This window comes from Phascolarctos cinereus, unplaced genomic scaffold, assembly GCF_003287225.1.
Source record: "Phascolarctos cinereus isolate Bilbo 61053 unplaced genomic scaffold, phaCin_HiC Scaffold_1;HRSCAF=81, whole genome shotgun sequence".
In the NCBI taxonomy this organism is placed as follows: Eukaryota; Metazoa; Chordata; class Mammalia; order Diprotodontia; family Phascolarctidae; genus Phascolarctos; species Phascolarctos cinereus.
Window position 1 is genome coordinate 160942625 of NW_027555514.1, and position 17348 is coordinate 160959972.

A 17348-nucleotide genomic window follows, 5' to 3' on the forward strand; every position below is an offset into this window, starting at 1 on the left:
CAAAGGTCTATCTCATTTCTGAAAAGCTTAGCAGCGGGAGGATGCTTTTTCCTAGTCACAGCAACTCATAAAGGCCATCCACCAAGGCATATGCGGGTTGGATCAGTTGACAAAGAAGTAGTAATGACACGAATGAAACCACATATCCTTGAGGTATATACGCTGGAGTACGGACTCTTAACATTTTTTGTGTCATGGACCCCTTTGGTGGCCTCACAACAATGTTTTTAAATGTATAAAATACATAAGGTTACAAAGAAGATCAAATATATTGGAGTTATCAAAACAGTAGGAAAAAAGAAGGTCCATGGATCCCAGGTTTAAGAACCTTGGCATTAGAGTGATGCCAGGGAGGAAAAAATTAACATTGTTCATACTTTGGAGGAAGAGGCTCAAAATCTAGAGTGGAGGAGCCAGATGTTAGTAACTGCTAAGAATTACATGGTAAAGTAGGGTAATTGGGTTTGCTGGTTAGTTTTGCTGAACTGCTCCCTCCCTCTTCCTTCTTTCCCCTCCCTCCATCATTCCTTTCTTTATATTTTTAAAAAATTGTTTGTGTATAAGAGGTAGCTCACTGGAGACGGGGGGAGGAAGGGATATATTTGGAAATAAAGGTAATAAAAAAAGATAATCAATTAAAGCAAAAACAAAAGTTTTTTTTTTAATGTGAATGGTTATAGAACTGAGGCTATTGTAGGAAGCAAGGAAATACAATTGTGATTGTTAAATCATACATCAATCCTAATCACTTATTAGTTTGAAACAACATCTGCTTTTGTTACAGTTATCAGTGCCTGTCATTGAACACTATATTTAAATTTCAACAGTGTCAGTGAATATCATGAGTCTTATTTTTCATGACAGGAAGCCTTTGTTCAGTTTTTTTTCCTACTAGTACGTAAAAATAAGATATACATATCCTTCAAAAGAACTATCAATGGTACTTAAATTAGCAAGCTGGGAAATTGTTATAGAAAAATCAGTTTCCATCCCATCTTTGGCCATAATATGTCCTTCAGAGTTGAGACTGTTTCATTTTTTCTCTTTATATCCCCATCTTTATAGCTCTAGGGTGTAACATGGTGCCTTCACATTAAATACATACTAAATAAACATTTGTTGATTGAATGATAATCCAATACTTTCTTTCGGAGGATCACAAAACTGGGAGGAACCTCAGATGTTATCTACTCCAACATATGCACAAAAACAGATGCTCCCTATAGCACCCCCAACAGCCACACCATCTAATCCCTACATGAACATCTTCAGTGAAGGGGAGGAGGTAAGAAGGACAAAAGAAACATGACAGCCTGACAAATACTTGAAGACAACACAGCTCTCATGGCTTCTTTAAGTTTTTTACTCTTCAGTCCAAACATCCCCATTCCTTCAGATGCTCCTTACAGGGTCTTCAGATTCCTCATAATCCTCGTCACTTCCCTCTGCATAAAATCCAGGGTGCTTTGAATAAAATGGACCCAAAGCTAAGTTTGAAGTGAGTTAAAGGCAAAACAAATCTGTCAGTGGGCAGAGTATCTTCTTTTCTTGGGCAGATTATTTTCTTTTCTTCATTTTTATGACTTAACACTTCAATAAGGCCTGTCCATATTACACAACTAAATAATTTCAGTCTCCTGAATCAGCAACCATTTAGATACTACAGTTAGTTTAATATTCAAACCCCAGTGATCCATATTTGGAATTATTTTCTTTCCCTGCTGTGCTCAGTAAACTCAGATGCTGGCTAACATTCCCAAAGATTGGTTGGCATTCAGAGAAGAAAGAGCTAGATATTTTGGAGATGGAGATAGGTTGTTTCTACAGAACTGAAAATACTTTAATCTCAAGAGTGTGAATCATCCAGTTGCTTGGGCCTTCAGTAGAAGAAATAATGAAACACTGAAGGGGTTGGGTTTCTCCTCATAGAATGGAGAAATAATACTAATGATCTCAAAGCAACATGAGAATTCAATAGTTATATCTATGAAACACATGTATTAAACTCTAAAAAACAAAACCATAGCAATTATAATAAGATAGATAGTGTTATAAATTTCATATTTGCTTACTTGGACCATTTTATACATATAGCTATAATCTCTACCACTGTTACCTAAGAATCAATTGATAAGCATTCATTAAGCACCTACTAGTCTAAGCACTGAGGAAAAAAAGACAAAAACAAATAGTCCCTGCTGTCAAGGAGCTTATGCTCTCCCGGGGGAAAACATATGAATGTATAAATATATACAGAATACAAGGTAGTTTAAGTAGGAAGGACATTAGCAGCTGGAGCAATCAGGAAAGGCTGTGTGTAGACTCGAGGGATGTAAAGGAGAATGTCCCAGACATGGAGAATAAATGGCTAGTGAAAAGGCACATGGATGGGATGGCGTGTATTGAAAGGACAGTCAGGAGGCCAGTTTGGCTAGACTGGAGAGTGAAGGAAGGGGAATAAAAAATGTTTAATTCAGGGGTTCTTATCCTGGGGTCCATGGATAGATTTCAGAAGGTCCATGAACTTGGATGGGGAAGAAATTTACTCCTTTATTTCCACTAATCTTTAACTGGAATTCAGCATTTCCTTCAATTATTAATTAAAAAAACAATAAATAGCATTATTCTGAAAAAGTGTCCATAACACAAAGTTATGAACTAATCTGTGAATGGCTTTAAAAGCCAAACAAAAGCATTTTTATCTTATCCTAGAGGTAATACAGAGCCACTGGAGTTCAATGAGTAGAGGAGTGATATGGTTAAATTTGTGCTGAAGGAAAATCATTTAGGTAGCTTTGTGGACAATCTTTTGACTATAACTTAGTTAAGAAACATTCTCTTTTTGCTATAATTCTAGATAGAATTAAGTTAAACCTAGAGCTACAATTATATTTATTTTCAACTTTGATCACCTTAAAAGTTTCTGTGAAAATCTGTTTTAAAAAATACACTATTTTGAACTAAGAGCCAGCATGTCCTATAAAGCAGGAGGAGACATCTAGTGGTATCAATATGAACTGAGAATAAGAGGGACCATTACAGAATTACTAACCTTAACCGGAGTCCAGTAAATTTTTCCACTGAAACAGTCTGAGCAGTTCCATGTGAAGTTCCAGATGTCCCTAAATTCGAGGTTCCAGTCCTTCCACTAGGCTTGTTTCCAGGAGTAGATCTGAGGGGCTGGGAATATGAATTTGGTAATGATCCTGAAAGAGGACTCTTGTGCTCTAAAGAATTTAACAATAAAAAATATGATTTTTAAAATCACACCGATAAATTCTATTCAAAATAGAAAAGATCAAATTGTGTCCAATTAATTAATCAACAAGTCTCAAAACAGAAGAGATCTACAAGGTCATTCCCACTCTCATCTCTAGAATCTTATTGAGATTACATTTACTAAGATGCTATCGAGGACAAAGCATTGGATAAAGTACCATGGAGGAGATACAATTCTTCTTTAGAAATAACTAATTGGAGATTCGTTAGAATCCACAAGTCAAATTCTATTAAAAGGGCTGGCCAAATTACGTAGTTATGGGACTTAGTTGTATTAAATGTTGCTTGAATTAAGTAGAAATTTCAGCTGATTCTGTATTCCTTAATGGGTTTTGATCAGTATGCCAATGAATGTTCTTCTGTAAAGAGCAATTTTATAGCAGCAATAATTCACATTTATCTAGGGCTTTAAGGTTTAAAGTGTGCCACCTTCTCAATAATTCTGAGGTAGGCAGCACAAATGTCATGATCCTTTATTTTACAGGTAAGGAAACTAAATCTTAGAAATGCTAAGTAACTTGCCCATGGTCATACTGCTAGTAAGTATGGTAGGCAAGATTCGAACCCAGGTGATATCACTAAGCCCAGCACTCTCTCCAGTCAATCTTACTGAGGCTCAGAGAAGTGTCAAGGTGAGTCAGCTGGCAAATAAAGAAGTCAGAACTTGAACCTTGGGTCTACTGCTCTTTCCACCTGAAGCTGCTACAAGATCAACTTGGACTATCTTACTTCATTCAAAACTCTTGACTACTGTAATAATTTGTGCTTTAGTTTTATAAATTTCATTAAAATATTCACAAATGTACTAAACCCCAAACCTAATACACAGCTTATTCAGAAGAGTTGGCTTCTAGACCATTATTTAACTTAACACCTCATTCCTGCCTAAAGCTGTGGAAGATGAAAATTAACATAACCCATGGTCCCTCTATTCAGAGACCCTACTGTATCACTTGAAGAACCAGGAAGCCTATTTACATAAAATAAGGGGAGAATGATAAAGAAAGGATATAGATAAGTACCAAAGTTTGTGTTAGAAAGAATAAAGCAATCAGAGGTCAGGGGAAAAGAAATCCATGTGGCCTGGAGCACGATACCTGCAGGTAAAACCTTTGACTTCTGGGCTACTTGCTTGGGTTTTGGTACAGTAGGGATGTCAAGCTGGGCAGAAAAAAAAGATGACTCCTGAATCTTCTGAACTTTCCTCTCCTTAAGGGGGAGGAGTGAAAGCTTACCTAGTTGATGAAAAATAGAGGGAAATAATAAAGCATTAGAAAAGTCATCAAAGTCTGTTCTGCCATGTGTCTACGGATACGGATATTCACAGACCTAAGAAAGCATCAGTCTTATTACCAGAGGATTTTTGTGAAGGCTCTGGGCTTGTAGACTTCCCAATTGTAGTCATTTTTAGCCGTTCCTGTAATGTCTTCATCTGCTCTTGTAATTTCTTTAATTCATCTAGGACAGAAAATACACTTGTTTCAGAATCAGGCTGGAAGACAAGATAAAACATGAAGATATACTAGTAGAAAAATTTCACTGAATAATTCTACTAAATTCTAAGAATTTCAACATAGAATTAGATGCCTAGAAATCACAGTGAATACTGGCCATTCAAAGCCCTGTAGGGGAGTGGTGTCAAACTCAGATAGAAACTGGAGGTCACTAAACCACATAAAAGGATCCCTGCAGGCCACATGTACTGACTTAAAAAACCATATATTAACATTACCTATTTTCATAACCTATATCAGATTGCTTGACATCTTGAGGAGCGGGTTAGGAGGGAGGAAGAAAAATTTGTAACTCAAAATCTTAATAAAAAAATGAATGTTCAAAATTATCTTTACATGTAATTGCAAATAAAATATTTACATTAAAAAAACTACATATATTCTATTGCATTTTTATTTGTTTTGTTAAATATTCCCCAATTAAATTTTAATCTGGTTCCACAGTGGCCCTGTGTTTAACAGCTCTGCTGTAGTGGGCCAGATTTTTCTTTTTTGGAAAAAAAAAAATCAAAAACCTCATACCTGGGGCTAGACACAGATGGGAATTTGTGCTAAAAAACAATTACAGATAAGTATCTGTAGTTAACAGCACTATTAGCATCTTTTGCAAGTATCAAAGAATTTAAATACTGATGAAATATTCATTTCAAAAACTTGATGCCTTATATATAATATAGTAAATGCCAACTCCTGTAGTATAGAAACAGCAAACCAAGATGATGATATAAGCACAAATGTATGATCAAAGAAATTTCCAAAATTGGATGGACATACTCTTCAGTGTTCTTTCTCAAAACTGATCCTTACACAAAAGCTGATATGGACTTAGAGCCGCTGCTCTACTGGTGAGCCCCGATGTTTCTCACACTATATTAAATTATGATTCAAACAGCAAGCATTTATTAAGTACCCCACTCTACTAACTGCCAATCACTAGGTGACCAAAGGAAAAAATGCAACAGTCCCTGACATCAAGACTCATGTTATCCCAGAGGAGATGACCTAAGCCTGTACAAAACAAGTACAAGGTCTGTTTTCTGGAGGAGAGGGTGCTGAGAACAAGCAGCTGGGATGAACAGAAGAAGCTTCATGTGGATGCTGCTTGAGTTGAATTTTGAAGGAAATAACAGGTTCTAAGGGATAGGGCTGAGGACAGGTGCATTCCAGATATGGAGGGGCAGCCTATGTTAAAAATGAGTGCAAGGAGATCAAGTGGCATGCATGAGTGCCAGTAAAGAGGATGATTTGGCTGAACTGTAGAGTTTAGTAAGAAGAATAATGTTTTATAAGATTGGAAGTATAGGATGGAACCAGGCTGTACAGAATTTTGAAATCTAAACAGATGAGCTCTTTGACTCTAACAAGGCAAAAGGGAGCCAGTGAAGTGTACTGAGGAGGACAGAAACATGAGCTGTACTTTAGGAGAGTCACTTTGGCAGCTATATGGAAGATGGATTGGAGAGGGGAATGACTAGAAGCAGGAAACTGATTACAATTATTTTACTAAATCCAATGGAGAAGTGGCTGAGGGCCTAAACTAGGGTGGTAGCTGTTGGAGTAGAAAAGAGGGTAGACAAGCAGAAGATGAGAAAGATATTGTAGATAGAATCAACAAAACTTAGCAATTTATTGCATACAGGGGGTGAGGTGATATGAAAAGCTGAGCATGGCTCCAAGATTGTGGATCTGTGTGACAAGAGAAATGGTGATGCCTTCGACAGAAATAGGGAAATTGAGAAGAGTGGTGGGTATTGGGGGAAAAATAAATGCTAAAGAATGAAAAGTGCTATGAACATTCAATTCATTCTAGGACATTTTTGCTGACAATGAGTATTAGTATGTCTCTGTGTACTGTTATTATTATTAATACTGTTGTTAATTATTATTATTATTAATACTGTTATTATTGTTTTAGTCCAAATGATTGCTTTTTAAACTCAACCACAACTATGTAAGAGGTTAGAGTTTGATGAAAAATGCCAAACTTAATGGCCTTCATTTAAATTTGTCTTTAACTTAATAATTAATTTGTTGCATAACAGTAAATGCTAAGAATTAGTTCTGAGCACCTTGCAACTCCTGTTGAATTTTCTCTTGACTGGGAGCTGGGGGAGGGACAGGACTTAATTGTAGTGATTGGGCTGCATCCTGGGCTTCTTCATTCTCCTCATCTGTCAGGTCATTGACATCTCCAAAGAGAGTGGCCACATTTTCTTTTTGGTCTTCATATTCCTCCTCCACAAGCTCATCAATCTCTTCTTTGTAAGATGCACTGTCACTATCGGCATCAAAGAGGTCATCAAATTCATCGGGTTCTCTGGCTTTCTCTGTCAAGAAGCCACTCTGCCCTGAGTTACATTCTAAAGCGGATTCGTTTTCCTCCAGCAGCTCAGTAAGTAGAGCCAGGTCACACGCGTCTTCTAGAAAAGAAGAGAAGCAAACAAGGGGCAAATTTGAGGAAAATGGTTCTTCAGAAGAGACTGGCAAAGCAATCACAATGTTAATGTCAGTCTTGAGAATTTTTTTGAAATGATGACCTTTACAATTTTACCCACATTGGGACATTATCTGCCCCTTAGCACCTGCCACTCAAGGATGCTGTGAGGACAAAATGAGATTATATTTATAAAGCACTTAGCATAGTGAATAGCACATAGTGCGCGCTCTGTTGAGGCTGGCTGTTATTATTACTCATCCCCCTGTTACTACTTTAGCTACAAACTAAGAGGATGAAAGCATTTAACTGAGATCACTATATTCAGTACCCTGCAAAAGACTGCCATGAAAACTAAATAGCAATGAAAAAAAAACCCCAGAATTTATTAAACATATAAAATATAATAAAAATACAATTTCTTTATAATATGACAGAATATAAGCTGCATGTGGGAAGGGACTAAGCACTTATGTAGCACCTGTTATGTGCCAGGCACTGCGCTGACTGCTTTACAAATATTACCTCATTTAATCCATGTAACAACCCTGGGAGGTAGGCGCTATTATGACCCTCATTTTACAGTGGGAGAAATGAAGTTAAGAGACTTTCCTGGGGTCACACAGCTAGTAAGTGTCGGAGGCCAGATTTGAACTCAGGAAGATGAGTCTTCCTGACTTCAGGCCTGGTACTCTAGCCACTGTAACACCTAGCTGCTCCTAATACACAGTAGGTGCCTAAGAAATGCTTTTTGATTGATGTGCATTTGGGGATTTGAGTGACAGTTTTGCCAGCATTCAGACTATAAGATCAATTCTAATTGCAGAAAAAATTTGTTAGCATTTTTTGTTGCCAAGTCTTCCTAATTAATCACTTCATTATTCATTTAACACAAGGTGTTCAAAAATTTGTTTAAACATTTGTTTCATTACTTCACATCTATCCTCTTCAAAGTAATCAAGAAAAGGAATATAGTGATATAAGTCAGAACTAGAATAAAAATGTCACACTAATCCAACATCGAATACACCTATGAGAAGACAAACTTATACAGTTAGATGGAGAATATACACCTGGTTTTTAAAAGGTGATGTTCAGACTATTAAAGTTATATCTTTATTGAAAAGATTACTAAGATGGTATTTCAATATCTAGCAATTAGCAACAGAAACTCAACAGATTTTACAAACTAGGAGATAGTTTTTCTTGTAAAAGAGTGAAACAAGAGAACATTGGTTGGACTTACCATCCATGTCAAAAGCACAGCTGATATGGAACCTCAAAGGAGGAATCAAATACGACCACAAGAGAAATCCTGTGACAAAAACATAAGTATTAGATAGGTTTGATGGTAGCAGGAACTGCTATTCTATTGCTGGGATCCTAGTCTCAGAAAGGTGAAGCATTATCTGGATGAGAATGACCGAGGTCACAAAGCCACTCCCAAATCATATATGTTTCTCTCTTGCCCCTTCCAAGTTCCCCAAAATGTTTAGACTACCAGCATATGAGTATAAGTAAACTCCTCAAAGCTCAAGGATTGTTTTGCAAGCTTTTAGAGCTTTGTCCTTCCAGAGTAAGGACATTCATTCATTCATTCTTTCAAAAACTAAACAGAGTACTTGACTCTAAGCAATTTTTCTGGCCTACCCAGAATAGGTGAATAAAAAAATCATTTATTGCACAGTTAATAGATAACAGTTATTGTCCTCAAAGAGATAACATGCTAATAGAAGACAACCCACAGAGGTGAGTGGTAGCCTGGTAAGGGAACTTTGCTCTGGGAAAACACTAGGATAGTGACTTGATCCATTGGGCAGTACACTGACATGCCCTTTCCAGATTCAGTGGTAATCTGACTTAAAATGTATGTATAGATGAGGAAGCAAAGGACAAGATGGTACATAAAGGGTAACTATGGTCAGGAACCTGGGGCCAAATAGATATGGAGGGCTAGTTAGGTTCACACATGCTGAGTCACCAATTAAGATGTCTAGGTCACAGGGAGGGAGGGAGCTCTAAAGATGAGAAGATTTCACATTATTTCTCTTTATGTACTATATGTTTCAGTCATATGAGTTTTTCTCCCCAAAGAAAAACTACCTCCACTACTATGTTTGCATAAGTCATCCCATCCTCCCCAATAATTATCTTCCCAAATCTCTCTGGCTTTCTATGGGTAGCTGAACTTGAGAAAGCAATTCACAATTTTCCTTTCCTCTTACTCTCGTAATTCTATATAATAGGTCTTCCAACCTCATCAATCAACTGCAACCATTCTCTTCCAAGTTACTAATGATCTTTTTATTGCCAAATCCAATGGCTTTTCTCAGTTTTCTTCTCACCCTTCTTGACCTAGGTAAGCTTTGACCCCAAGATCACCCTCTTCTCAGATCTTCTCTCCTCTCTAGGTTTGTGGGACACTATTGACACTATTCTCTCCTGGTTTTCCTCCTATCTATCTGACTAATTCTTGGTCTCTTCTGCTGGATCTTCATCCATGTCACTCCCATTAACTGTGGGTGTCCCACAACGCTCTATCCTGAACCCCTATCTACCTCTATATTATTTCATTTGATGATCTGACTAGCTCCCACTGATTTAATTATCATCTCTATGCTGATCATTCTCAGATCTATTTGTCCAGCCCTAACCTTTCTCCAGACCTCCAGTCCTGTATCTCCAAGTGCCAAGTAGGTATATCAAACTGGATGTGCTGTAGACATCTTAAACTTAATCCTGTTCAAAACGGGACTTATTTCTTCCCCCACAGCCAGGCTCTTCCTCTTTCTGACCTCCCCATTACTACTGAGGGAACCTTCTTCCTCCCCGTCACCCAGGCTTGCAACCTACTTGTCATCCTAGAATCCTCACCCTCTCTCATCTCCCCACCTATATCCAAATCTGTGGCCAAATTCTAGTGATTCTAACTTCATAACATCTCTTTTTTAAGTCTCCTCTTATCTGATAGGACACCCCCTCAGTACAGGCCCTTATCACTTCACACCAGGATTATTACAATAGCCTACTGGTGGGTCTCACACCCGTCCGTCCTCCACTCAGCAATAAAACTGATCTTCCTAAAATACAAGTTTGACCATACTTAATCAACTCTAGTGGTTCCCTATTACCTCCAGGACAAAATGTAAAATCCTCAGGAATCCAATGCCTTTTACAACCCTACCCCGTCCACTATTCTTACAATCTAAAATCTTCCCTCTGTGAATTATTTCCAATTTATCCTGCATTTAACTTGTTTGCACATAGTTGTTTGTATGTTGTAAATTCCTAAAGAATAGGGACTGGTTTTTGCTTTTTTTTTTTGTATCCATAACATTTAGCACAGTGCTTGGCAAATAGGCACATAAAAGCACTCTCTTCTCATCCCTTACTTTTAGAATTCGTTTCTTTCTTTAGGCTTAGCTTAGGTGCAGCTGAGTATTCTGCTCTCTTCAAATCTTCCTAGTACATTTTGTCTGGATCTCTTTTGCCACAATCATAACCCTTCCAAGTATTATGCTTATTTGTATAACCTTAGTACCTCCCTCCTCCTCCTCCTCCATTCCTCTCTACTCCTTGAGGGTAAGTACTATGTTTTATTAATATTGGGATTCAAGCAAAGAGAATTTTTGTAAATGTTAAATAGCTCAGGATCACTTAATGGGCCCTTATAATCTATATTAAAATACATTGGCCCTTAATAGCTTATCAGCCTCTACAGCACCATTAACTCATTTTGGTCACAATACTGAAACAGAATAGGTTTATGGGGCACGTGCATTACTCTCAGCATTTTACAATCTCAATTCAATACTCTCTAAGTATTTCTGGACTTTGACATTGTACATTAATGAACAAAGTCAGTTAATAAACAAGCATTTATTAAGCACCTATTACATTCCAGGCACTGTGCTAAATGCTGTGGACACAAAGAAAGGCAAAAACCAGTCCCAGCTCTCAAGGAGCTCAGACTAATGGAAGAGAAAACATGCAAACAACTATGTACAAACAAAATATAAACAGAACAAATTGGAGATTAATCTTAGTAGAAAGGCATTAAGATTAAGGAACCCTGGGAAAGGCTTCCTGCAGAAGGTGAGACTTCAGCTGAATCTTGAAGGAAGGCAGGGAAGCCTGGAGCTAGAGATGAAGGAAGATTCCATTTTCAGCCAATGAGAATGCTTGAAGTGTTATATGTGAAGAACATAAAGGAAGCCCAGTGACACTGGATTCCAGGATACTCGGAAAGAAAATAAAGTCCTGGAAAGTTGGTGGGTGTGTGTGTGTGTGTGTGTGTGAGAGAGAGAGAGAGAGAGAGAGAGAGAGAGACAGAGACAGAGACAGAGAGAGAACGAGAGAGAGACAGAGAGAGAGAGAGGTTCTCAAGGGCTTTAAAGGCCAAATAGTGAATTTTCTTCCCCATCCTAGAGACAATAGGATCCATTGGAATTTACTGAGTAGAGAGGCAGGGGTGGAGGGTGACATGACGAGGCTTGTGCTTTAAAGGAAGGTCAATCTGACATTTGAGTAGATGGATTGGAGTGGGGAATAGACTTAAGGTAAGGAGACCAACCAGTAAGCTATTTCAACAATGTAGGTGTGAGGAGATGGGGGCTCGCACTGGGTTGGTGGCAGTGTCAAAGTGGGGGGGGGGGAGATATGAGAGTTGTTATGAAGGTAAAATTGACAAGCTTTGGCAACAGAATGGGTATCAGTGATGAAGAGGTGAGAGTGAGGACTCCAGGATGACAAATAGGTTGCAAGCCTGGATGACTGGAGAGATGGTGGTATCCTCAACAGTAATAAGAAAATTAAGAAGAAGGGAAAGGGTGGTAGTGGAGTAAGAAGATAACAAGTTTCATTTTGGATAAGTTGGGTTTAAGATGTCTATAGGAAATCCAATTTGAGATGTTCACTAGAAACTTGGAAAGATACAAGATTGGAGGTCAGGAGAGAGGTTGGGGCTGGATAAGTAGATCTGAGAATGATCAGCATAGAGATGATAACTGAATCAATCAAACAGAGCTAGTGAGATCATCAAATGAAATAGTACAGAGGGAGAAGAAAAGGGGGTCCAGAGTATAGCCTTGTGGAACAACTACTGTTAATGGGAGTGATGTGGATGAAGATCCAGCAAAAGAGACTGAAGAGTACTCAAGGGAAACCCAGAGAGAGTAGTTGTCATGAAAACCTAGACAAAGTATCAAGGAGAACAGGGTGATCTACAGTGTTTGTGAATTCAAAGAGGTTAAGAAGGATGAGGACTGAGAAAAACCTATTTCGTTTGGCAATAAAAATATCATTAGTAACTTGGAAGAGTTAGTTTAAGTTGAATGATGAGCTTGGAAGCCAGATATAGAGTTAAGAAGAAAGTGAGAGGAAAGGTATTTGAGGAAAAGCTTAGGAAAAGTCAGGATTGGTACAGATAACCCCATTATTACATGTACTTTCCTCTGACTTTGAGATTTTATTTTAACCATGATCCAGATGGTCTTCCCTGGCAAGTAGCTACTTTTGTTTATTTTATTAATTCTAATATCTTAGTTTGTTATATCTACTCCTACCCCTAAAGGTATATGACTCAACATGTGCAATTTTCTATCACTCGGTCCCTTGGCATTTTACAGTCAAATTATATCAGATCAGGAGGAGTTTGGTATACGTGAAAAGTTTCTTTTTAAAAGGAAAAGCAGCTGACCAGACTACCTGTACAAGAACATGACCTCATTTTATTCACTACTGTGCTGAAACATATCTAGTTACAAGCTGGCTGACATTCCAGTTCATTCATTCAGCAGAAAAGGTTAGCTTCATAAACTGATGCTTTAGCCTTATCGGGATTTAGATACAGTATCAGACTCAGAAACTGCAGTGCATGGATTTGTAGTCAAAGGTCACAGGTTCAAATCCATTCTCTGCCACTGACTTGCTGTGTGACCTAAAACCATCTCCCAGGGACTCAGTTTCCTCATCTGTAAAACTGAGGAGTTTTAAATCCCTGATTCCTGCTCCTACCAGATAATGACGCCTTGGAGACGTTAACGAGGACACCCCTGCTCCCTAACGCCTCCCACCCTGGAACCCCAGGCCGCTGCCCGCCAAGGCTGGACGTCCTCCTGAACCCCTCAAACCAGCCGATCCCTCCGGGCGTGGGAGCCTCTTCAGCTCCGCCCCGGGCCCCTGACCCCTTCCCCTGCACTCACCGAGATCCGCTCCGCGCAGCCAACCTCTCAACTAACGAGCTAGCTCGGTTCCCCGCCAAAACTTTAATTTGGCCCCGCCCCTGATTTGACGCCAAGGCACTTGGCGGGCTTGCGGTCGCTCTGTGGGTTGAACTGATTGGCTGAGGTGTCGTTGTGCGTGTTGACGTTAACGGAAGGAGATGTAGGCCATCCTTTTCCCCGCCCCCACGCCCGGTAGGGAGAGCTGCGATAGGACTGTCTCCTGGTGAAGGGCGGGACTTCCGGGCGGGTCCCTACCTTCGCCTCCGTGTGACGGAAGAGCAGGGTTTCCTTTTCGGTCTCTGTCCGTGGCATGTGGTCTTTATTCCTCGGGGCGAGCGGAAGCTGGTTAGCGCTTCTTGGATTCTTCCCGCCCCACCCGCTCCCTCCCCTCCCACTCTCCGACCCAATAGATGCGTCACCCTAGGCTAGTGTTTTGCCTCAGTTTCTCCTTCTGGACTATGGGGCTGCAGGTTTGTCTTTCGGCTGGCAGTTGCATTTGAAAGCTACTAGTGTGGTCGTGGGGTCTAGAGGCCGAGGCGCCTGGGGAGACCGGAGCTAGGTCAGGGGTGCTTGGCCCGGGGGTCCCTGAATTTTTTTTTTATTTAATGACTTTAGCTATAGTTGGTTTCCTTTGTAATCCTACGTATTTTATTTTGTGTATTTAAAAACTTGACTGGTGGGGCTGCTAGGTGGCGCAGTGGGTAGAGCACCGGCCCTGAAGTCAGGAGGACCTGAGTTCAAATTCAGCCTCAGACCAAACACTTGACACTTACTAGCTGTGTGACCCTGGGCAAGTCACTTAACCCCAATTGCCTAAAAAGAAGAAAAAAACAACAACAAAACATGACTGGGAATGGGCCCAGAGAGGGGCTTCACCAGACTTGCAGAAAGGGTGGAGGCCAGCACACCAGAAAAAAAAGGTTTAGAAAGATTAGAGGACACTCGAGTCCAGAGAGGGCAATGACATGCCCCAGGTAACAACTAGGTAGACGCTGACCCTGGATTAGATCCTCTGACCCCTGTGTCTTCTTTTTTTGCAACTTCCTCTGCCCCCTACTCCTCCTACCACTTCTCTGAAGGGCCTGTCCTTGTCACTCTTGTCATCTCTATAACTTTCTTCCTTGGCAGTTGTAAATCACTTCCCCAGAATTTCCAAAGATGGTTATAACAATAATGATAGCTAGCATTTATGTAGCATTTTAAGATTTGCTAAGTGCTTTGTAAATATCTCATTTGATCCCTGAGTGGTAGGTGCTATTATTATCCCCATTTTATAGGTGAGGAAATTGAGGCAGTCGGTTTCACTATCTGTCCAGAGGCACACAGATAGTGAGTCAGAATTTGACTGCTAAGCCCAGTGCTCTATTGAGAGCCAAGTTTGTTATCACCAAGTCTCCAACCCCCTTATTTTACAGATGAGGAAATAGATTGATTAAGTGATTTGTCCAAGGTCACAAGGGGAGCATATATGGAAGACAGAATTTGAATCCAGGTTTTTCTGACTCCCATGTCCAATGCCCAGTGTCCTAGTGACTACATCATACTGCTTTTCAAATACCAGGTCTGTGAACGTAACTGTAGAAATACCACATATATGTCTCCAGTTTAGATCTCTCTTCTAAGCTCCAGACCTTATGACCAACCTCTGTAGCTATAGGAGATCTCTCAAGTGTATGTCTAACTACTGTCTCAAATTGAATGTGTCCTGTTCCTTTTTCTGATTCTGTTAGTAACATCTAGTTCTGTTAGTGATACTTCACCTAGTTTTCCAATTCTGCAGTCTCCCAACCTACTTTTCCAGTCTTATTACATAATACCTTCATGGACTCCATGCTTCAGCCCAATGGATTATATTGCCTTCCTCACAGAGCATTCCATCTCCCACCCCCATATATTTGTATAGGCTCTCTTAAATGCTTGGAATATTTTCTCCTCTGATCAACATTCATGTAGACGTTGCCTCAAATGCCCTAACTTACCAGTTCTTCAATTTACTTCCTATAATCTACTCCTCTTCCTTTCCACTTCAGCTTCACATAGAGATGTTTATACCCCCAATCTGGCCATAATCACCCACAGAGATTCTGATTCCATGTTCAAGAACTATGAATTTGCTTTATCTGATCATCATCTTTAACCTCTTATTTCTCCTTATGCCTCATTTCTCCTAAACTTTATCCCCATCATATGACCTCCAGTCCCTCCATCTCTCAGTACTATCCCAAGATATTACCTGTGTTTCCCACTACTCCCCTGTAGAACTAGTTCAGTTCTACACTGTCTTCTATTCTTGAGTTGCTTGCTTTTCTGTCCTACCACTGAACTCCAGTACCATGTTATAACCCTACCATATGGTTTCTTTGCATCTATTTAGGTGTTTTTGAATGGAACTTTCAGCTTGAAGCCTGTAGAATAGTTTTTATATTTACCATAATCAGAAAGAAATCCTTTACATGTTAATGTGTCACTGGCAGACAAACTGTACAGTTTAGCTAGCAAGGGAAGATGTAAGTCTTACTATATCACATGACTTACTCATGGCAGCTTTGCTGGCCTGTCTCCTTCACAATGCTTTTCACTGGGTTGAGTGACAATGCCATTAGTACTGCAGCACTCTAAACAAACCATGCATATCGGTTTTCAGAAATATACTGACAATGCATGTGTGCTGAGAATTCTAGGCTTGTGCCTTGCAATGCATGAGAGATAAATGCTTATCCACATGCCACTGGTGAATATATTGCTGCTCTGTTTACCTTTTTTAAGTGGTGTAATGAACAGAATTATACCATGAGATGATTATGCAATGAAAGGTTATGAACCAATTTTTGGACTAAAAAAACAGGGTGCAACAATTGTGGTGGTGATGATTATGAGGTGAAATATGGTATTTTAAAAAATTTATATGTTATTTCTCCAGTAGAAATTCCTTGAGGGCAGGGGAAATTTTTGTTTTTCCACTGTGTCCCCAGCACTTACATAGTGACTGGCATATATTAAGTGCTTAATAAATGCTTGTTCTTGTTTTTTTAAATTTTTCATTTAAGAAGTATTTTCTCTGTGTTGTACCTCAATCACAAATAAAACTCCTTGTAACAAATGTGCTTCATCAAGGAAGAACAAATCCCCAGATTGTCCATGTCTACATATGTATGTCTCATTCTATATCTCGAATCTATCATCTCTTTATCAAGAGGTGAGAAACATGTTTCATCATTGGTCCTCTGGAATTATGGTTGGTCATTGTATTGATCAGCCATTCTCCAATTCAAAAAAGTTTCCAGGGGTTTTTTTTGCCACTACAAAAGAAGGAGATGCTATAAATATTTTATAGTTAAATGTCTTTTTCTTTTCTCTGATCTTTTTGAGGTATAGGTCTAGAAGAGGTCATTGAATCAGAGGGTTACAATTTAATGGGGCAGGTCATTAAACTACTTTCCAGAATGGCTTGGCTATTCCCAGATCCACCGCAGTACATTAATGTGCCTGTTTTTCCTATAGCCCCTCCAAAATTCGTCATTTTCCCTTTTTGTCATCTTTATGATGACTATGAAGTAGAACCTCAGAGTTGCTTTAATTTGTATTTCTGTAATTATCAGTGATTTGGAGCATTTTAAAAAAAATTTGGCTGTTGATAGCTTGGAACTACCTACTCAGATCCAATTGATTTTGTTAGAGAATGACTTTCATTCCTATAAATTTGAATCAATTCCTTTTATATCTTGGAAATGAAACCATTATCAGGCGAATTTTCTACAAAGATTTTTCTCCCAGTTAATTCTTTCCCTTTTAATTTTAGCTGCATTGGTTTTGTTGGTACAAAACTTTTCAACTATGATCAAAATTGCCCTTTTTAGCTTCTGTGATCCTCTTTTAGGAACTCTTCCCTTAGGGATA

General features: G+C 39.1%; 1 protein-coding gene across 1 annotated transcript in view; it reads right to left on the reverse strand.

The window, feature by feature from the left end:
* MCM10 (minichromosome maintenance 10 replication initiation factor) overlaps positions 1-13497 on the reverse strand; it is a 50340-nt gene extending 36843 nt beyond the window's left edge. The window contains exons 1-6 of the mRNA XM_020999791.2: positions 13431-13497; positions 8474-8542; positions 6863-7213; positions 4633-4737; positions 4377-4514; positions 3053-3227 (exon numbers count right to left, since the gene is read on the reverse strand). Coding sequence (XP_020855450.1) covers positions 3053-3227; positions 4377-4514; positions 4633-4737; positions 6863-7213; positions 8474-8480 — 776 coding nt within the window. The 5' untranslated portion in view covers positions 8481-8542; positions 13431-13497. The remainder of the gene's footprint in view (positions 1-3052; positions 3228-4376; positions 4515-4632; positions 4738-6862; positions 7214-8473; positions 8543-13430) is intronic.
* Between the last annotated feature and the right edge of the window lie 3851 nt (positions 13498-17348).